The 23,344-nt window shown below is 36.5% G+C and overlaps 2 protein-coding genes across 2 annotated transcripts in view; both read left to right on the forward strand.

Annotated features, from left to right (window-relative positions):
- Positions 1-23,344, forward strand: part of CFAP299 (cilia and flagella associated protein 299) — a 543,118-nt gene that overhangs the window by 225,878 nt on the left and 293,896 nt on the right. Inside the window, exon 3 of the mRNA XM_081049078.1 lies at positions 4,096-4,186. Within this exon, the coding sequence (XP_080905204.1) occupies positions 4,096-4,186 (91 nt within the window). The remainder of the gene's footprint in view (positions 1-4,095; positions 4,187-23,344) is intronic.
- On the forward strand, positions 10,544-12,301 carry LOC308501165 (cytosolic non-specific dipeptidase-like). The gene has a single exon (XM_081057050.1). The coding sequence runs from the start codon at positions 10,569-10,571 to the stop codon at positions 11,994-11,996; it is 1,428 nt and encodes a 475-aa protein (XP_080913176.1). The 5' UTR covers positions 10,544-10,568; the 3' UTR covers positions 11,997-12,301.

A 23,344-nucleotide genomic window follows, 5' to 3' on the forward strand; every position in this document is an offset into this window, starting at 1 on the left:
ATTATTTAATCCATCGTGAAACCCAGGTTCAAAAAAATGTGGTGAGTTGGTGAATAGGAATAGAAGATTGATGTTCCATCTTATATTTAAGTTTAATTTCTATTATCTCATGCTGCCATTTAAAATACTTAACTTTTTGATTATTTAAAAAGTAATTCATTTTAATTACACAAATAATATAGTCTCCTGGGGAATCCTTACAATATTACAGATCAGGTTAAAGTCCACTGTGATCACCAAGCCAATACAACAAAAATGTCTTTTTCAGAAGCATGAGCAAATTTCCTATGATGAATGTATCTGTTTATATTAGGGTTAGTTAAACATAGTAGAAAAACCCAAAATGACTGTGGCCACAGCAAAATATAAACTCTTTTCAATATTTCAGAAATGCATAGGGTGTCAATCAAGGCTGGGTCAGTGCTCCGAGGTGTCAGGGACGGGGCTCCTTTCTCTTGTTTCTCCATAATAGTGACCTCCAATTTAGGTCCAGGTGGCAGCTGGAGCAGCAGTCCTTATATTGCATTCCAACTATGGATAAAATGGTACATTACCTCCTTTAATACACTTCTTAGAAGTTGTACGTGATTTTCACTTGATTCCCATTGTGAAAAAGTTAGTCAGATGGACATAAATAGCTGCAAGAGAGTCTAGGAAATGTAGTCTTTATTCCAGGAAGCTATATGCCCAGGTGAAAACTTTTATTTTCATGGAAGAAAGAACAGCGTCTGCCATAGTCCAGGGGCAGCAAGAATTCTACTGCTATTACTCCCTTGTCCGGTCTGGCCCAGATAGCTCATGAAAACCTCACCCATTAGCAAGAGAGCCTGGGCTGGCAGACTATTAGGAGATCCTTCCCTACTAGTGAATGGCTCCTATAAATCTATTCTTTTGCCTTTTCATGTCTGATATCCCTGGGGATAATTTTGATCTTCCTCGGCACTCTGGTAAAGTATTCCCAGGAACAATAACAACAAGGTAATGAGGCAGTAAGTTACAAATTATATAATAAAATGAACAAATCACCATATGATACTATGAGTATATTTGTTTTTATGGGTACAGAAATGAGTACATGAACTATAGAAAATAACCTTGAAAGGTGCATGCAAAACTGCTAATCATGGTTTCCTTTGGTGTTTTGGCATTTTGGTTGGTGATCAAATTGAACTTTAACTTACCTATAATGTTCTAAAGATTTACAACAAAACAAGATATGTTTGGGGAGGTTTGAGGAGTAAGACGTAAACTTGCTATATGAAAACTTTTAGGAACTCTGGAGCATCTTAACTGGATAGCCACTGTATCAATTACAGGTTTTGTTTGTGAGGAATAGAAGCCAATTCTAATGAACTAAATAAAAAAGGGAAGTTATTGGAACAGCTCTGATGATCATAGATTGGAAGAAAAGTTGAATGATGAGGCTATGTAGTAGCAGATAAGGACAGACCCTACAACGCCAGCTGCCTTACATCCTGTGTCTTCTGTTAACGCTGTACATTCTCATGAAGTGAAGTGACATTGGTCAAGCTTGAGGCATATTCATTAGCTGGAGTTTATGGGGTGAGAGTTGTGAGTAAGCCGATATCTTGATTGACTGTTCTACCAACCTGTAGAATATGGGAGCGACCGTTGCCCAAATAAAAATAAGGGTTCTGTTACCAGTAAAAGGGGAGGCATGTTAGGGAGGTAAAAACAACAGGTGTGTACCATTATCACAGAGGCCCACATACCAAAATGTATTTCATTCTTTCAGCCATAATTTTTAAAATGTTCTGTGGGTCTTGGGGGAAAATTGTGCTTTGGGGCTAAGATTCTCTTAATTTTCACAAAAGTCTTTATTTGGTTATATTGTAATGAACTACATCATTTAACACATTTTCTGTACTTTAAATTTTTACTCAGAAGTTGTTTTCCTTATTGCTCTTATTTGCTGTGCTATCTACTCTCAGTCTTTTTTGGTTATGCTATCGGAAACCAGGGATGCATGGGCTACTGTTTACAAATATTTGCTACTGTTCCCTGGGCAGGACTGTACTTTCCCATCCCCTTGATTTCAGGCCTGGCTGATAAAATGTGAGGGAAGTGACACGTGTCTCTTATAAGCCGATACTTTAAGAGCCAGTGTGTGGCCATGTTCTCTTTTCCCTCTGCACAATAAGCAAAGATGTTTCAGGTAAAGGCTGTTTCATCAGCCTTTCACTTCATCCCTCCAAAGTGAAGAGCCACCTTTAACCTGCTATTGAAGCATTGCATTATTGAGAAACGATCCTTTGAATTATAAACCACTGATATTTGGGCCACTTGTTACTATTGCATAACCTAACCAGTCCTGACTGATACATTTGTAAAACTAATTCTCTGTTCAAACTTCACAGGGAATTTCTAACTTATTCTGGTTTTAAATATAGAATACAAGCAAGGAAGTTAGGTAGAAACTGACCAAGTGATGAGAAGTTATCCTATGAGCAATGGAGAAACGATACATGTTTCTTTGGGCAAACAACTGATAAAATAAATTTGAAATATTAGAGATTTAATATCAGAGAAGTGCATGCATAGGTATTTTGTAATATGGAAGACTCGCTTTTGGACAGACCAATGGATTGAAAAATTTCTCAAATATCTGATTCTCTCCATTGGTACCAATTAGTGGTTATTTTTAATGGCTGTTTGAATTATTAGTTGATATTGATAGTAGAAGCCAAGGCATCTAAAGCGAGAAAAGCAAAAGCTGACAAGTTATGATCAATTTAAAGTGTTTCATTTCTAGATCAACGAAGTAATCAGTAGGTTACACAGTATACATGTCCATGTTGATTTAATAAAGCCTCGCAGTAATTTCTCTTTAACTTGTCACAAAAGTAATTTCTCTATAACCAGGTCCATTTTATTTCTTAAATATTTTTTATGTCTATCCCTATTTTTGCCACAACAGTGTGTTGTAAAAATGTTAGCTTTTGTTAATATTATATGGTTTCTCCCTCACTTTGTGCACTTGCTCTCTGACTGCTTTGGAATTACTCAACAATGTTCTGCCCTCTTACATCTCTATTCTTATATTCCTTTGTAGTTACTGACACCTCTCTCATTCTTCACCCCACCTCCATTCCAAATTGTCTAATGCTGTCTCATCTTCTAATGTTTAATTCAGTAAATGTTTTAAAGCTTAAGATTAAGTGACTTCCTTGAATAGATTGTACGTTTCTCTTAATAATTCTTCTGATATCCATGCATATCTCTAGTACAGTTATTACATGGTATTACATTATAATATTTATGTATCTCATCATCTCTAAGAGACCACAGGCAACTTGCGAGCAGGGATTATGTGCCTGGTATAGTTCTTGGTATATTGTAGATGATAAAAATGTTTGCTGAATATATAGGAAATTGCAATATGAAGAAAGGATCATTATATTGCAAATCACACTAGAACTCACTCTTCATTATGTGGTTTATTGTTGCTTGATCAAGATCTTTGTGATACATTTCCTTTAAATTTTACTTCTAGAGAAATTCATTTTTCCTTTTGAATATTTAATGCTTTTAAAAAAATTTGACAGAGATAACTCAATATAGTTTCCTTTCTTGCCTTGATTATCTCCACTCATAGAGCTAAAATTAATGCTCTATACCAGTAACTGAATTGGCATAGGTATCTCTAGTATTTTAATTTTCTTAGATTAAAAAAATAAATTATATTTAAATTATAGGCAATTTAAAATTGTTGGGGTATAAATATTATAGTGAGGGGTATAAATATATTAAATTTTCATGGCATGATAAAAAGAATAAAATGGGCATGTAAATGAAATGAACTGTATCTGGCATGAGTATTAATATGGGTATGTATATTATTTATAGACTCAATTCCAATTATTTTTAAATAAAGACTCTGGAACCATATGAAGTTTTAGGATTCTAGTATACTATAATAATTGTGCATGTTTTATAATGATTGTGTATAATGTGTATATATCGCTTTAGTGTTAAAAGAAAATTGTAACTTAGAATAAAGAGAACTTTGGCGTCAGAGTGTTTTAAATATATTTGCTATCTGATATATTATAATCTAAGACTTACTTTTTACAGGACATTAACAAGTGCTGGTAAAGACCTGCAGGATAATTTTCTGAAAGCTTTGGCAGTGAGAGAAGAAGACAATCGCAATGGAAAAGTGAGCGTGAGTACATCTCATCCGACAACTAAAAGTATATACGCTAAAGGCACAGTTAGTGTATAATATATAGTTATTTGATAGTATGACTTTTAATATCTTCCCTGAAAAGTAATTCACGAGGGATATAATATGGCTCTTTATTATCTATATATTATAGAAATATATGTAGATATATTTTTATTTCAATTTACAACTGTGAAAGTAGTGCAATGGTGAAAAAAATTAAGATTCTAATCATCTGTTGCAGGGAAAATGCCTGTACATGGCAGACTGGTTGTCATTTCCAACTCTGTGCTATTCCTGTGTAGAAACTTTCTGCTTCTTTTTAGCTTGGCCTCCCAGTACACTTCTCCAAGTCACACCACCCACTGGTCCCTAACTTTTGCCCCGCCTACTTGATTTCATATACCTCTAGAAGATAGTTCTAGGGTCTGCCCTGTAGGCCTACCCTGGGAGCTGAGATAAAAAGCACATGAGGAGAGAGATGATTTTGAATCATCTAAGGAGAACATGCTCTTGCTTTATTAAAATGTGTGCTAGTTTCAAATATGTCAAGTTGTTAATATTGTTTGGAATACATATTTATTTTTACCCTTTGTTAATATTAGTGATAACAGTCTTCTGTAAGTCTTAAAATGTGCCAAGTCAAGAAAATAGTTTCATGCTGAAACTGTAATAAGTGACTTACAGAAAAATAATCATAGTAGTATGATGAAAAATTTACAGCAAAAGAAAAAATATGCATCTATGGTGGTCTATTTTACCAAAGTTTTCTCAGTAAAAAGATTGGAATTTTTCTCCCTGTCAGGTCTCTTGAAAATTACACATATAGACAAAATTCTCAATGTACTTCAGAGAAAAAAAGAATCATACCTTGGTTATACAATTGTATAGAATTGACCTGGACTTGAAATCAGGGAAAGTTTCTTGGAGGAAGTGGGCTGAATGAGATTTAAAGAGGTAGGTTGGAAATATGGGCAGAGACTGGACTCTGGAGGACCTTGTAAATTACAACAAAAAAGTTTGGAATTTATCTGACTCTTAATAGAAAGAGCAGCTAGAAATATGGGAAGAAATGCAGAAAAAAGTGCTGTTACAGGAATTCATGATAAGGACATTGAAGAAGGAGCCAACGATCATTAGTGATTGAGCAAGATAAGGGCTGAAATAAATCTATTGTGTTTGGCAACATGTACATTTGAGAAAAAAAAAAAACAGTCACGGGGATGTAAAGTACAGAATAGGGAATATAGTCAATAATGTAATAACTATGTATGGTGTCAGGTGGTTAATAGACTTACTGGGATGATCCCCTTGTAAGTGATATAAATGTCTAATCACTGTGTTGTATACTTGAAACTAATATAGCATTGTATGTTAACTGTAATTGAAATGTTAAAGAAACTTTAAAAAATTATTTGACAAAAACAAATTACATTTATACTAAGGACGGAAATCAGATTCCATAGGGATGAAAAAATGGTTCACCGTTACACAGTAGTATCAACAAACACAAACAGCTTTAGAGAGTGTAAGCCCATGTTTTTTTTATTATAGTGGTATACGTCCTCTCAAGATCTCTTAAATGTATTAGATTGGTGCAAAAGTAATTGTGGTTTTTGCAATTATTTTTAACCTTTTCAACCGTAATTACTTTTGTACCAACAGAATAAGTCAAATCACTTCAATTTTCACCATTTCAACTGTCATTTACTTGACTCAAACTCCCATTCTATCTTAAACAAATTACTGTAACAGCCTCCTGAAGGATACGTGTATATATTTTTTTGCCCAACTTTCATTCATTTCTCAATAACTCAAGACATATTTCTTGTGCACCTGCTCAAACCTGGAACTGTTCTAGTCACTGAGATACTGGGACCTTGCAGATTTTATGTCCTTAAAGAGTTTATATTTTAGGGAGGAAAACAGAAAATAATTAAGCAGAATAAAAGTGAAGCAATTACTTTCAGCTCTGTATAAGTGCTTTGAAGATCATAAAATTAGAAAATTGAATAAAGAGCTATTGAATACAGAGTGTTTGGTTGTTTTAAGCACTGCATACAGAAAAAATCACATTTAGGGGGTGACATATATTGGGATTTGAAGGAAATGAGGAAGATAACTATGAAATTTGAAAGGAGAGACACACCAAACAGGAAAAATGTATTTGAGAGGGAAAGATATTCCAAGAAGAAGAAACATATAAAAACCTCCTGAGATAACAGAAATCATAACATAGTTAACGTAAGAAGACCAGATATTTGGAATATAGTTATTGAAGGGGATTATAAAGACAGATGCAATTAGAGAGGAAGTCAGCAGCTAGATCATATAGGTTTTAATAAATTTTATTTTATTCTTTAATTTTTATTCTTTTTTTACTGTAACATAAAATTGATAGACGATCTTAAGCAAAAAGTGACCTGACCTGATCTTGCTACTTCTGTGTAACGTGGAAGATGTGGAAAAGAGAGCTAAAGTGGAAGCAAGAAGTTAGGGAGCTCATAATCAACCAGCAAAAGACGACAGCATGGTAATAGTTGAAATAGAGGGAAGTTCCTGAATTGTTTCTATGTTTTGGAGGCAAAGCAGACACGACTCACTGATGGGTTGGATGTGGAATATTAGGGAGGAAATTTGGCTTGAACAAGTGCGTAGATGATGGTGGCATTCATTGTGACACAATTCTTGTTGAGGAATGCTTATTTCAGGAATCAATAATTAGTTCTATTTTGGCTGTAGTAATTTTGTGATGCCTATTAGATATCCGAGTAGAGAAGCTGATTGGTCATTTAAACATATTGATCTGGAACTTAGGGGAGAAGTCTTGGCTAGAGTATAAATCTAAATAGAAAGTTATGAATGTCTAAATGGTATGTAAAGTCACGGCCTTGCAAAAGTTTACTAGGCAGAGAGTATAGGTAAAAAGATTGAAGTCGTATGACAGATCTTTAGGACACTCCAGCATTTAGAGATCTGGAATGTTGGAAGAGCCAGCTAATAATACTGAGAAATAGAAAGTGAGAAAAATCAGATGCGAGTGATACTACAAATACGGGAGAAGAAAAAAATTCAAAACGAAGAATGCTCACCATCTCAAACGCTGCTGAAAGGTTAAATATGATGATATATTAGTTTCCCACGGCTGCTGTAACAAATTACCACAAACTGAGTGGCTTAAAACAACAGAAATATATTCTCTCACAGTTCTGGAGGCTAGAAGTGGGAAATCAAGGTGTCAGCAGACCCATACTCTCTCTGAAAGATGTAGGAGACTGTGTTCCGTGCCTGTCCTTTAGCATCTGGTGTGGCCAGCAATCGTTGGGGTCCTTTGGTTTGCAGAGATGTCAGTCTAATCTGTGCCTCCACCATGACATGGCACTCTCCCTGTGTGTCTAATCTCTATCTTCTGTTTTTATAAAAATACCAGTTATATTGGATTCTGCCCCCCCCCAACTGAATATGATTTAATCTTAATTTTACTACATCTACAAAAGTACTATTTCCAAAGAAGGTCATATTCACAAGTATTGGGTTAAGACCTCAACATATCTTTTGGGAGCATATAATTTAGCCCACAACAAATGATTAAAAATTTGCCATTATTTATGACTAGAAAAAAAATATCATTGCATCGGCGAGGGCTGTTTCCATGGAGGGCTGTGGTTAAATGTTTCATTGAAGTAGGTAGAGAAAAGATAAAAGTATGTAAGTGAAGGCAAAGAGAAGCAATTTCTTTTTAGGAATTTTGTAGTGAAGGGTAGCACAGACATTGAGTGACAGCTGACGGAGGGCCCGGAGTCCAGGAAGCTTGCTTTGTTGTGTTTTAAGAAGGATAATATTAACTTGTGTGTTACGTTGATAGAATGATCCAGTAGACAGAGGGCTATTGATGGTGTAGGGGAGAAAGGGAATACTTGCTGGAGAGACTTTCTTAAGAGGAAGGTGAGATCCAGAGCACCAGGAAAGGGTTTGTCTTTGAGAGGGGCAGAAAGCACTGCCCCTAGTGAAGTTAGAGCAGGAGAGAAGGAGGCTGAAGGCACTTCTGCCAAGTAGGTTGGTGGATTTGAACCTGGGAAGATGGAATAGCTCTGCTGCAAGTTTATCTGTTTTCTCTACATTGTTACTCCAAATGTTTAATTATATTATTATGATTTTTTTCCCCCAGAGAAGGTCCTAAATTTAACTTTTATTCAGAATGCTAAGTAGTTAACATTTGATGTTGGGCGGTCACTGACTTGGAAACTGGAATCTTGTCAGACTTGTAACTTGTTGACTCTGAATATAACTTATGGTCCTTTATTTGGGCCTTTGAATTTGTGATAATAATCAGCAGAATACGTATCTTTGTGTGAAGGGTGGCACTTTAGGCTTAATTTTCTATTTCCTCACCTTGTCTTAAGGCAGACTCCAAATGGTTTTATACCAAACTGTTTACAACCAAATATAACATAGTTTAGAAAGACTAATTATTAGGAATATAAGCTTACTTAAAACCATTTACTAAATGGATGTGTTTTTTAAAAAGTATTCCTGTAAAACATACAATATTCATGAGATTTGAATCTGTATTAATTTGCTATCAGCAGAAATTACATGTGAATTTTATGTGGTCTGAACTCTCCAAGGGAAACGACTATTTCCTAAACATTAGGATCTCTCCACATCATGTGTAAATGCAGAATAAATGGAGAACTTCCACCCAGAGGCACATTAGCTGGTCTTTTTGTGTCATCTTATTGAGAATACATACTAGAAAAATTATAGTACAGTTTCAGAACTGACACAGTTGGCCTGCATGGCCTAATAAGGCTTGCAGGACAAATTCCATAGCAATTGTCCCAGGTAATTTTCTTTAAATGTAGCTAGGAAATTAGAAGATTAGATTTACTTTCCCACAGTCACACTTTTTATTGTACTTTTAATTTTAGTAGTCCCAGATTGCAAGTGCTATTATGTGTAATTGAATCATGTTCTGGGTGTCCTTTTTCTCCCTTTAGTCAACTAATTGCAAAATTGATTTACTAGTTTTCTCCATTTAGGCCTTGAATTTACTCTGCTGTAGAACCTGGTGCTCTGGCAAACAGCACTTCCCTCTGTTCCCCATTCCCATGAGCCCCACCCCATATTTTCAGTGCTCAAGTTATTTATTATATACATTCATACCATTCCCACAAAGCTACTGCTTGGACATGTAGTCTCAGGCTATGCCCTGGGAGGGAGCAGGGTTTTATGAAAATTTGATACATTTGTATAACTGCTAGTCAAAGAATAAAAATAGTTTAAAATGTGTTTCCTTAAAACTTTCAGTTCAATAGATTCTGTTGACATAGATATTTAGATAAATAACTTTTATAAAAAAGCTTGTATCAGTCCAGAGGTAACCCAACTTAATTTAAAAAATCAGTATTATTTTATGAATGCCTCTGATTTTCATATATAAAATATACTATATATGTGTGTGTATGCTATATGTATACGTACGTGTATCATACATACATATCGCTATACAAGTACTATATATAAACACATACGTTTCTTTCTTTACATTTTTCCCCAAAATACTCTGTTTTAAATGACTATGATATTCCATGCATTTGGTTTAGACAAAATATTGAGCCTTATGTGCAATGCATGTAAAAAAATGTTTACAAGGCTTAATTGTGTGGTACTTCAAATGGCACATTGAGTATTTTTTCCTATTAATGTAACTACTTAATTTTATTTTAAATATGTGCCATTCATATGTGAAAACATTACTTGCTCATGCCCCAGGTATTTCAGATTTAATAATCCTTTAAAGACTAAAATGATTAACCATTTCCTTCTCATCTATAAGTAGATTTCTTGTTTCCTGAGAAAGTGTAGTTTTCTGATTGTTTATGCTATGAAGTTTTTGACATTATCACCACAGCAAAGCATTTATTAAGTGTGTGTTTATGATAAGTGCTTGAAAAAGCACACTGAACGAACAGATCTGGTTCTACGTATCCAGAAACTCACATCAGTGTGGCAAATCACAGTGTTGCAGGAGGACATAAAAAATTCACAGAACTGAACACACTGTGTTAATATATGAGATATTGCACAATGCATTTTCTCAGAAAAATCAGTGAAAATGTTAAATAAATTGAATATTTAAATGAGACTAAGATTAAGGGTATTTTTTCTTGCGATTTCCAGAAATGGCTTAATAGAAATGGTAGAATTACAGAGGATGCATGAAGATGTAACATCTTGAGAGCATTTCATATATATAATAGAGACTAAGGAAAATTTTAGAAGTCAATGTGTGATGATTGTATGAAGAAAATATTACATAGAAATTAGAGTAGGCTGAGGCGGCGTGCGGAATCTCCAAGGTCTGCAGTCTGGTTGAAAGATGTCAGTGCTCACTACCCTGTTTAAATATGTTGATGAAAACCAGGATCGCTTCGTTAAGAAACTTGCGGAATGGGTGGCCATCCAGAGCGTCTCTGCATGGCCCGAGAAGAGAGGGGAGATCCGAAGGATGATGGACGTGGCCGCTGCAGACATCAAGCAGTTGGGTGGCTCTGTGGAACTGGTTGATATTGGAAAGCAGAAGCTCCCTGATGGCTCGGAGATACCACTCCCTCCCATTGTGCTTGGCACACTGGGCTCCGATCCCCAGAAGAAAACGGTGTGTGTTTATGGACATCTGGACATGCAGCCGGCGGCCCTGGAGGACGGCTGGGACAGCGAGCCCTTCACCTTGGTGGAGCGAGACGGCAAATTGTACGGGAGAGGCGCAACTGATGACAAGGGGCCGGTGGCCGGCTGGATGAATGCCCTGGAAGCCTTTCAGAAAACGAATCAAGAAATCCCTGTCAACATCCGATTCTGTCTGGAAGGCATGGAGGAGTCCGGCTCCGAAGGCCTGGACGATCTGATCTTCGCCCGAAAAGACACGTTCTTCAAAGATGTGGACTACGTGTGCATTTCTGACAACTACTGGCTGGGCAAGAAGAAGCCATGCATCACCTATGGTCTCAGGGGCATTTGCTACTTCTTCATCGAGGTGGAATGCAGTGACAAAGACCTGCACTCGGGGGTGTACGGGGGCTCGGTGCACGAGGCCATGACGGATCTCATTACGCTGATGGGCTGCCTGGTGGACAGGACGGGGAAGATCCTCGTCCCCGGTATCAGTCAGGCGGTGGCGCCCGTGACACAGGACGAGCTGGAGCTCTACGACCAGATCGACTTCGACATGGAGGAGTACGCCAAGGACGTGGGGACAGACACCCTGCTGCACAGCTGCAAGACAGACATTCTGATGCACAGATGGCGGTACCCGTCCCTCTCCCTCCACGGGATTGAAGGCGCCTTCTCTGGGTCGGGGGCCAAGACCGTGATTCCAAGGAAAGTGATCGGCAATTTCTCCATCCGGCTCGTGCCAGACATGACTCCTGAGGTTGTCAGCGAGCAGGTTACAAGCTACTTGACTAAGAAGTTTGCTGAACTGCACAGTCCCAACAAGTTCAAGGTGTACATGGGCCACGGTGGAAAGCCCTGGGTATCTGACTTCAACCATCCTCATTACTTGGCTGGGAGAAAAGCTCTGAAAACAGTGTTTGGTGTTGAGCCGGACTTAACCAGGGAAGGAGGCAGTATTCCTGTGACTCTGACTTTTCAGGAGGCCACAGGCAAGAACGTCATGTTGCTGCCTGTAGGATCAGCCGATGACGGTGCCCACTCGCAGAATGAAAAGCTCAACAGGCGTAACTACATCGAAGGAACCAAAATGCTGGCTGCATACCTGTATGAAGTGTCTCAGCTGAAGAACTGAGATTGTGTTCCTTGGAGCGACGCTGAAGGAATCTTGCCCTTCACCCTCTCCTCTCTGATCGCTCAGGAAAGCTGTCGTCTGTCTCCTTTCCCTCTTGTCAGACCACACAGAGTGCCGAAAGTGGACATAGGGCACCACCTGTCTCATGAATGGCGTTACCTGTACCAGGCAGTTAAGGCTGTTTAGTCCCGAGGCTTGGAATGACTCTGAATGACACCTGAGTTCCCAGCGGTCAGCACGGCCTGGTCTCCAGAAAACAGCCAAAGTCTGACAGCATGACTTCTTCTGTAGAAAGTTCTGGTTGGCATCCTGTTGGGCTAAACAGGCCTTGGTGCTTTCTGGTGCCATCTCTGCCCCTTGACTCAGGGTCAGGAACACTTGGAATATCTGTCAGGGCATCTGACGCCTCGAGGGGCCTCCATACTGATCCCTCGCTGTCATTTGTGGCTCTGTCCTTTCTGAAGACCGTATCCATTACTGACATCTCCTGTCTTTATTCACCCTCACAACCTGAACCTGACTAGAAGGGTTATTTGGTCCCAGTCTGTGCTGATGAATAAAAAGTACGAGTGAAGCATCTGGAAAAAAAAAAAAAAGAAATTAGAGTAAAGAGGTAAAAGGGATATTCGGAGACAATAATTTCCAATTTCTTACTAAAGTACTCTGAGGTATTTACATAGCTTATCAATCTCTTTTCTTTCTTATCTTGATGTTTATGACATAATTATGTTATATTTTTCCTACTTTCTTCTGATTTTTTATCCCAATCTTTTTTTTGGGCTGACCACCTCATACCTCCACCTGACCTGCATTGCATCTCTTTCATTCGACACATTTTCCCTCAGTTAATCATCCAGACCCATAAACTCACTGTCTATATAAGGTTTGACAATTAAATTTGCGAACTTGTTACAATGATGTTGCTAACCTTTTTTGGTATCAGAGGGATTATTCATTATGAGTTTGTACCAACTGGACAAACAGTTAACCAAGTTTACTATTTGGAAGTGCGGAAAAGGCTGCTTGAAAAAGTAAGACAAAACAACCTGAACTTTTGCCAACAATTCATGGCTCTTGCATCAGTGCTGACAATGCACCAGCTCACGGGGCACTGTCTGGGAGGCAGTTTTTAGCCAGTAAACAAATAACTATATTGGAACACCCTCCCTACTCACCTGATCTGGCCCCCAATGACTTCTTTTTTTACCCAAAGATAAAGGAAATAGTGAAAGGAAGAGATTTTGATGACACTCAGGACATCAAGGTAATATAACGATAGCTCTGATGGCCATTCCAGAAAAAAGAGTTCCAAAATTGTTTTGAAGGGTGGACTAGGTTCTGGTGCCAGTGATAGCTCTCTAAGGGGAGTACTTCGAAGGTAGCCGTAGTGATATTCAGCTATGAGGCATGTAGTACTTGTTCTAGGATGAGTTCGCGAACTTAATTGTCAGACGTCAGATGCTTCTTGCTACCAAAACAGAGGATTCTCTGCTGTCCATGTGTTAATTATTATTCATCAAAATTTAATTATTCATCAAATAGTGATAACTGGTTCTGTACCAGGCATTGTGCTAGCTTCTGGAGATACAATGGATAGCAAGTGTCTATGGAGCTTAGAGTTCCTTGGGAAAGAAAAGTGTATAATCACATAAGGATACAAATGAAGCAAAATTGCAACTGTGAAGGAAAAACACAAAAATAATTCTGGTTGTGTATAAGTGGGTTGAGAGATGATATCATTAGACTTTCAGACAGAAAAGGTCAGTAGCCTTCAGTTATAGAGAATAAGTTACAGAGGAGATAAATAGATGCAAATATATGTATTGCTAGATTAGATGATAGAAGATGAGATGGTAGCATGGACCGGGAAGAAAATAGAATTGATTTGTGAGTTATTTAGAAGGTAAACTACGCCGGATGTGATGACGGGATATGGCTGAGGAGGTGGTTGAGGCAGAGTGAATGGTTATGGACAAGGGCCTTCTCAGCGGGTTGGATGGTGCTCTACTCTATAAGACATGGTGCATTCCAAGATCAGGAATGGGGTCAGAGAACATGGGTCTGGTGTTGGAGATACTGAGTTTGAATTGTCTTTGACAAAATAAGTTGTTGAGATGTTAAGTAGACAGCTAGAGAAAAAGACCCTACACTCAACCCCAGTGTTTATGCCCACATTGCTATACCTTAAATACTGACATTTCATCTACAATTAAACCAAATACTTTTTCTTCTCCCACTCCTCAGAATTCGCATCCAGTTGGTCACCAAGTCTAGTCAATTCTACTTTGTGAATATAGGCCAAGTAAACTTGGGGGAGGTGGCAAAAAAGCCAAGTGGTAAGCAACAGCCAGTTCTAATGGCTCTGTTGTTCTGTGCTCAGTAGTGTAGACATTGCCCCAGAGATGATGGGTATCCATGGCAGAATTTAAACAAATGGTCAAAGTGATGAGCTATGTATTTTAAGAGTATACTGGCAGCATTATGTGAGAATAAGTATGTGTCTGCAGGGGCGGGGTTTGAGATATGAGGCAGGGAGGTCAACTGATAAGCCATTGTTACATTTCAGACAATAGGTAATAGAAGGCTGGGATAAAGAAATGATAGAATAAATGGTGGGAAAATATTTGAGAAATTTTGGAGAAAACTGCAAACTATGTTCTTAGTTTTGATGTAGGAAATGGTGAGAGGGAGTTTTTAAGTACTGTCCACATGTTTCTGTTTGGCGGATTCAATGGAGTATATGCTAATTTTATGAATGGGAAGAGAAGTGTGATTCTGGCTTTAGAGGATGTAATGTGGTTTAGTAGTTAAGAGCATAGAAGTTGGAGGTACACAGTCACTAGACTCACATTCCAGATTTATCACTTATCCTGTATTACAGACTGCAAAGGGGCTATGAAAGTTTTCTAAGCCATGATGCCCTGCTATGTTATATAGAGATTTAGAGTGTCCTCATCTTAATATTGAGTATTTAACAGAAAATGTAGATTTAGCACTTGGTACACTGCATGATACATGACAAGTGTTTAATAAGTAATATGATTTCTGCAGTAAAAGAAAAATTTAACATTGCTAGAGCTATAATTGTAACTAAAATAGAAGTTGTAAAAAAATATGCAGTACTTTCATGGATGGTTTTTAAGGGATGCATTGACTAGTTTTGAGTTTCTCTTTAAAAAAGATGATTGAATGGGTTTCCTGAGACAATTAGATACTTATAGATTTTATTAGGCTTCTAAATATTGTTAGTCATTGGCAAGATGTTATAGTAATAAGAATGTTAGAAAACCACATTATGTTATGAAATTCTTTTATGTTATAGGAAACCACAGTCCATCTCATTAATGTTCTACTTTGTGCTAACCAGTTTGCTATTGCCATAAACAAAGATAGAAAAGACACGGGCCCTTCCTACAGTGTCTCTAATGTAGTAGGATTATGTAATTCTTTTAAGTGGTTAAGTGACAGGGTTAGGGGTGTTGTTATTTTTCAGATGGTAGTAAACTAAGAATCCTGGATTTATTGAATGGAAAAAATAAAAATGAAATATTCCCTTCCTAATCAGAGACTCATGAGAATTGTAATGAAAGGTCACATGCTGTCCCAGGCTGGGAAAGTGGAACCTGTTGACACTTATTTTCCCACTGAATGTTGACTATGTAAATAGTTACATGGCTGACTAGTTTGGGCTTTGAAATATGCATTATTGAAGCTGGTATAAAATCACTGCTTACAGCTTTTTCTTCAGAGTCATTCAAAGAAACCACTGTACGTGGGTCAGGAAAACCTATGAATTAGGCAGTTCCTAATATACCCATTTCCTGTGTTGAAATCTCTGTGAAACATAAGATTGCGTTGTATATGACCAGTAACATTGTGCTGACATGATCTTTTCCCTCCTTGCTATTTTCCAACTTCTATAAAATGTTCCCTTTTAAGAAAATGAAGGTATTATACATATGTTTATTTCCTTTTTAATTGAATCCATGCTTGTCCACTAATAAACCCTTATGGAAATTGTATGACTCATACAATCTTACCTTCATTTTAAATAAATTACATCAATGTTTGTGGAAAATAAAATGCACATCAATTTCCATTTCACTAAAAAAAAGTATAGTTGAATAGATCTTTAATTTTTTATTTCCTGGTTAAAAATATGATACAGAGGCAATGAGAAATTCTGTAGAGTGGAGTTTATGGAGCCATATTAATCTGAGTTTGAATCTTGGATTTCCCACTTATTACTAGCTAAACATAATTACTTCCTCAACGCTACACAGCCTGAGTTTCCCCATCCACAATATGGGGATAAAAATTTTCATACAGCTAAGCTATACCTAGAATAAAATTATGTAACATGTAAAGCACAAATAAACCGAATCCTTAGTAGGTGTTCAATAAGTTATAAATAATGTGTGTTTTGTTAGTTCAGGTTTTCTAGAAATAGAGCCTAAGATGCAGATTTTAGTGCAAATGGTTTAGTAAATTTTCTCATGTGAAACCTGCTTACGGGCATGAGAGAAGCATGACAGGACAGAGGAAACAGCTAGGCAGACATGCGGTTTCAGGGGAAATCTAGCCTTGGTCTCACTACACGGGGAGCTCTGGAGTGTGAGTCGTATCAGTTTGCTCTGCTGTGAGGCAAAGGGGATGTGCTCCTCCACGCCCTTCTACAACTTTCCAGTCTCTATGGATTCATGGTCAGCTGCCACAGAGTTTGGGGGAGGAGGAAGTAGAGTGGGTCCTGTCAGCCAAAGGCAGACATTTTTGAGAATAGTGCAGGTGTGATCCTTTAGCCTTTAACACCTGCAGTACGGGGAGCTGGGTGCACCCACCTGGGAGCCAGACCTCGGAGGGATACCCCCACCAGGCACTACAGATGCAAAGCTTAGTTCTGCCACCTTTGAAAGAAATAAGTGCCACTCTTTCAATAATGTCATCCTGTATAGACAAAACTGTTTTAAAGATATTTAAATTAATCAGGCATTTTTACATGAAAGTTTAATTATTTCTTTAGTGTCTAATTTTATCAATCATTTTTAGATGAAAGTGTAATTAATTACTTTAGTTTACCATTTCCATAGTCATTTGAAGTAAAATAACATGTATTTTACTTGAAAGACATCTTTATTTACAAATAATCAGAAGTCCAAACATGGTTTTCAGGCCCAGAAATGTTGCATATATAGTAAGCTTTCCCATTTAAATCTTAGATCCACTAGTACACGTCCTCATATAGAAGAGATGCCATTTTGTTTGGATTGACAGAATCAAGCCAATGAAGCAACTCATAAGTGAGCAACAAGCATCTTGTCTGAGTGCATTCACGAAAGATATGTTTGTGATTATAATAAGTAAGTAATAATTGCCATCATAAGGAGTGGAGATACAGTTTACTACTTTCTGGACACTATGCATTTTCAAATCTAGCTTTGGATGCTTTTGGCTGCTTGTGTACTACAAAAAAGAGTAAAGATGATATAAGGTCACTAAAATTTGAAAAAAAAGTGAATCTCTGCCTGATTATGGAGTTATATTCCCAGTGTTATATGCAAACAAGTTACCTTGGATATTTGTCTAAAGGTGAAATGTAGTAGGATTGTTTAGACATTAATAGAGGTATGGACATCCTAAGAATGTATTGCTCCTTTTCATAAATAAAAATAGAGCTACTAATAATAAAAAGACCACTGATTTACTCACAGCAGTGCACTGATAACAAAAGTTTATGTGAACTTTCGAGTCTACAATCCCTTAACCACCAATTTTAAATCCACAAAATTCTGAAAACCAAAGGATCTTGTAAAGTTTGGAATAAAGTTATTTGGCAATGAAACCTGACATGACATGAAGCTATTTATAGACTTTATCTCATTCGGTGTGACTATCCCTTTATTTCACTGGAGAAAAATTAATGTGTTTGGTTACTGAATGCTGTCCTAGGCTTACCTGGGAATGTAGATTAATATGTGTTTTTCTATCATATTATCTTACCAAAATCCAAATATTTTGACTTCTAAAACATTTCTAGCTCCAAAGATTTCAGGTAACAGATTATGAACTTGTATATACTTGTATACAAAATACATACTTGTATATAAAATATTTGTATATATTATATATATATCATATGTTTTATATATATATATATCTATATATGAAGTATTGTATTGAGTATGGTAAAGTGAGCTGTTTAAGAAAGCAAAACAAATCTGAATGGTTTTATAAGAAAAATGTATTGCTCTCTTTATGCTTTGTGTTAAACTCACAGTAGGGCTTTTTCTGTTTCATGTACTCATTCAGGGAACTATTTTGATAGATAAGCTCTATTATCTTTACTATACAGCTTGTGAAAATTCTCTGAATGTTGAGAATTAGCTCAGGGAAAAGAGAGAGAGGGAGGGAGAGAGAGAGAGAGAGAGAGAGAGAGAGAGAGAGAGAGAGAGAGAGAGAGAGAGAGAGAGAGAGAGAGAGATCATTTAGAAGGTGAGAAGGTTCTTTATGGGTCAGGCCTGGAAGTATGGTTTACAATACTCTGTCCCATTTCTCTTGTCTAGGACTCAGTCATATGGCCACACCTACTTGGGAAGACTGGGAAATGTGGTCTAGCTGAGTGCCAGGAGCAAAGGGAAATGTGATTGGTGAATTACTAGTTGATTCTGTTATCTGACACATATGCATATGAACACATTTTATCATCGCTGTGTAATATTTCCAGTGCAAAATATTCATTCACAGAAAAATGGTTTCTTAATTAAAGTCATTACTGATTTTTTAGTAAATGAATGACATTTACATTCCTAAAAATAATGGGGAGACTGAAAAAGAAGAAGAATGGTGTGGGTAATCTGTCCTATCACATAATAACATATATTAAAGTCTCCATCACTAAGACAATATGGTGCATGGCTAGATAGATGCTCAACTGTACTAGTAGTCAGAGAAGTGAAAATTAAAATGAGTTATATTTTACACCGAAAAGACTGGCAAAAAATAAAAAAGATCATTACTTCTAAATACAAGTGAGGATGAGAAGTAAGACACCATGTTCAGAGCTATCAGGAGAGGGCCTTGTTAGGTGCATTTCACAGAGCAATTTGGTAATATCTGGTAAAAAGAAAGATGTGCACAGTCTTTAAACTAGAAGACATATACCTGAGAGAAACTGTTATATCTATATATCTATATCTCTATATCTATACCTACTGTCATATGTAGTGTGTGTGTATATGTGCATATATATGTATATACACACACATACATATGATAATTACGACTATGTGCGTTGTAGCATTGCTTTGAATAGCAAAATACCCTAAATGTTCATAAATATGAGAACAAATTGTGGTTCATGCATAGGATGGGATGTTGCACATCAATCAATGTGAAAAACTAGGTGTGTTCTGTATATCAACATAGAATCATCTTAAAAATATCACGTTAAGTGAAAAGAAAAACGTATGTTTCAGAGTAATGTGTGCAGGACCCTCCCTCAGTCAGTGACAAGCTCTGTTCGTTTCTCTCTTAGTTTCTTTGTCTTTTATTGGGTTATTAACAGTATCAAGTTAGTAGAACAGGTGTGAGGATTAAAGGAACTAACACAAAGTGCTTTGAACACTATTTGGAACACAGTAAATTCTCTACAAGTATCATTATTAAAAATATTTACATAAAGTTTAAAAACATACAAAGTACTTGGTAATTTTTTATGGATACACTCATGTTCTAATTGTATAAAAATTACATGGGGATAATACACACCACATTTAGGAAAGTGGTTACATTGTGCAAGGTAGGAGGAGGTTGGAAAGGGGAAAAGAACAGAACTGAAGAATAGGCTCTTATGTCAGGTTTTCTTTCTTTAAAATTTATGATAACAGTATGGGAGAATGTAAAGATTTGAGTAAATTGCTTAGCTGGATGTTGGCTAATGGATATTAGTTGTGGTAATTATGTTAATGTTGTGGTAATTATGTGGTAATTATGTTAATATTAGTTATGTTAATCTCTTTTGTAATTTTCTTTATGTTTGGAATATTTCAGTCAGAAATGGAAGCAATAAACCTCAATTATAATGTTTTGGAAAAATTTTAAATATGTGAGCTTATGTCTAGTAAAATATTTATCAAGAAAGAAACAAAAAAATGCAGCCAACAAGTTAAACACAAAGGGCAAAACTTGGGATGGTAGCTCTCGATTGTCTTTGCTCTGGGAATGGAGCCCATGTCCAGAAGAGGGCCGCCAGAAGCCACAGGTGTCCTGCCTTTCCCTATCCACTTAGATGACTGGTTCATGTTGGGCCAACAGGATTCTCTCTGGTGGGAAGTCACATAAGAAATGTTGAGATTCAGAGCTAAGGAGACAATAAAGCTAGCCACTTTAAAGAGATGGCCATGAGCTCCACCTGCTGAGTTCCCTGAGCTGCCTGCGTATCTACTCCTGTGTCTTGAATATTTGACCCTGCCTTTGACTCTGGGAGCTGCTGCTGAACCAGTCCAATAAATCCTCCATTTTGCATAGAGTTCAATTCTTGGCTTACATTAAGGGAAATTTAACTGCAATCTTAAAATTAGGAGAGTTTTTCTCTAATACAGAGAGGATAATCATTTAGCAGAATCCTTTTGTGGGAACAGATGATTTCCACTTCCATGCACAAGAAGCCTCCAGAAGCATTGGTAGAATTGGAATCTATGGATTCCTGGTCTTTATGCATCTAGGAAAGCTATTACTTCCTCTAAATTCAGTTCTGTGTACTTGTCACACAGCAATTCAAAGATTAAGAGCGATTGAAAAATTACTACCAAGTTTGGAAAGATGCCATGCAAAATGCTGGAGATCAAGTAAAATGCTGATTATTTTACTTTTATTTTAAAAAATTGTGTTGATAAAGCTGCTGTTCTACATAACTGAAGAAAAATTTACATATTGTTTTGGATTTAGACATGTGCAGTGAGGCCAAGTATATTTATGAGACTATTTGACTCTTGCCGCTGCGTTATGTTAATACTCCTTTCTTTAATTTCATAAAATTTAAGAAAAAAAAATGGTATTAAATGTCAACAAACATAATGGCTTTCATATTTGTGAATTATACAAAATAAACAGTAGGAAAAGAAATAATCTTGATACATGAACTATATTATCAGAAATGAATGAATCAAAATGCTCTTTTGTCAACAAATGCTTTCACTTCCTAATATTAGCAGAGGGTCTCATAAAGAACTTTCTAGTGAAAATTAGCTGTCAGGGAAGACATTGACTATACTGTAATAAATAACACAGTTGACCGTCAGTACAATAAGAGGGATAGAATGGTTACTCTTTAAAATTTATGAACATTATTGTTCAACCTAATTTGCAAAATGTGATGGTGAATTTGGGACAAAGTTGCATATTGAACAACTTTTGAATGTGTGTGCTATTAGGAAAAAATTATGTTGCACCATATTTAAAAGATTTTCCTCTTCATTTTCCAAATTTAGTACCTTAGTATGTATGCTTTCAGCAAGATTTGGATTACAAATAGAAATTTAGCAATCATGTTAATTTCTCTTTTCCTCCTTAACTCCAGTATGTGGAGAGTTCATTAAGTGCTCTTGACAGCCAAGCTTTTGAAGCTGTATTCTGTTTATTTAGAAGCTATAACTGAAAAGGAAACACATTTGAGCCTTCCTATTCCTCACCCCCTGCCCCCTGACTCTTGCCCTCTAGTCCCAGGGGAAACATCTATTTTACAACTCGGTCATCACAGGGTTGTGCTCCTTTAGATGAGAAAAACAGTGCGTATGTTGCCAGGTATATTGCCAGGTACTCTTCTTTGGACAAATTCCATATGTCTAACCATTGCTGGCTTTTATAGTTACTCATCCTGGGTAAAGAGGTTTAAGGGGATGGACCAGATCTGAACCAATGTCTTTGTTATGGTGAAGATAGCAAGAATACCTGCTTGCTTTGGCATGGAGGCCAACGTATTTATATTCTACTTTAGTTCTTGAGAGATGGAGGGGAAGTCTCATAAGAATGAGATTACTTGTCATTCTGCTTTTACAAATCTCTACTCCTCTTCATATTTGACCAATACAGAACCTTTGCAATGCTAACAATCACAATTATGATTAAGATAGTCATCTTTTATTGAATGCCTACTTTGTGTTGGCACTTCTAATTTAGCACATTTATTGATATAAAGTTATTCGTAATATTCCCTTATCATTTTAACATCTGTAAGATCTATACTGATATCCGCTCTCATTCCTGATATTAGTAATTTGCGTCTTTTTTCCTGAGCTGTCTGGCCTGAGATTTATCAATTTTATTCATCTTCTCATACAGCTATTGACTTCATTGATTTTCTCTATAGATATTGTGTTGCTTACATCTTTGATCTCTGTTCTTTATTATTTCTTTTCTTCTGCTTACTTTGGTTTAATTTGTTCTTCTTTTCCTAGTTTCTTAAGATGAAAGTTTAGGTCATCAATTTTGAGACTTCTCTATTTTGTGGTATAGGTGTTTTAATGCTATTATTTACCCTCTAAGCACTGCTTTAGCTCCAATAGATCTTTTGATAGGTCATGTTTTCATTTTCATGCATTACAAATTACTTTCTGATTTCCTTGTTGATTTCTTTATGACCCATGGTTTATCTAAAAGTTGTTATTTAGTTTCTAAATATTTGGGTATTTTCCAGTTTCTAATATTGCCCCATCGTCTGAGATTAATTTATTAATTTCGAGTGCCCATTCCTCTTCTTCCATTACTGTCATGTTCTTATCATTTGATATCAACAGGCTGAACAGGCATAAAACTGTTCTCATGTACTTTCATCTTACTATTATGTTCTTTTGTGATCTCGAAGGAGGCTACAATTTTTTGTTTTGTTTGTTTGTTAATTTTCTCTGTTGCCTAAATTATTTCTATGTCTTCCAAGGTAAATATTTTTTGTATATTTGTGTCTATCATTTTGCAAGGTTGTTCTCAATTTTTTTGTGATCCTTGGTTACTCATTCATAGTTAAGCAAAAGGCAATATAAGACCAGTTCATGGATGGTGTAGATGCCTGACCACTGTGGTGTACACCTGAAGATGAAGCTGAGTAATACTGTATGTCAACTATAATTTTATATATATATATATATATATATATATATATATATATATATATATATGTCACGGGATATGGAGTACAGCATAGGGAATAGAGTCAATGGAATTGTAATAGATATATATGATGTCAGAGAGGCAATAGATTGTTGGAAGGGGGTTATCATTTTGTGAGGGGTGAAATGTCTAACTATTACATTGTTTTGTACACCTGAAACTAATTTTAAAAAAAAAGCTGACTGTAG

This window comes from Rhinolophus hipposideros (assembly GCF_964194185.1).
Source record: "Rhinolophus hipposideros genome assembly, chromosome: 1".
In the NCBI taxonomy this organism is placed as follows: domain Eukaryota; kingdom Metazoa; phylum Chordata; class Mammalia; order Chiroptera; family Rhinolophidae; genus Rhinolophus; species Rhinolophus hipposideros.

Bases quoted from the DNA above. Each gene is read 5' to 3' on its own strand.
- LOC308501165 (XM_081057050.1), top strand. From the start codon at position 10,569: ATGTCAGTGCTCACTACCCTGTTTAAATATGTTGATGAAAACCAGGAT.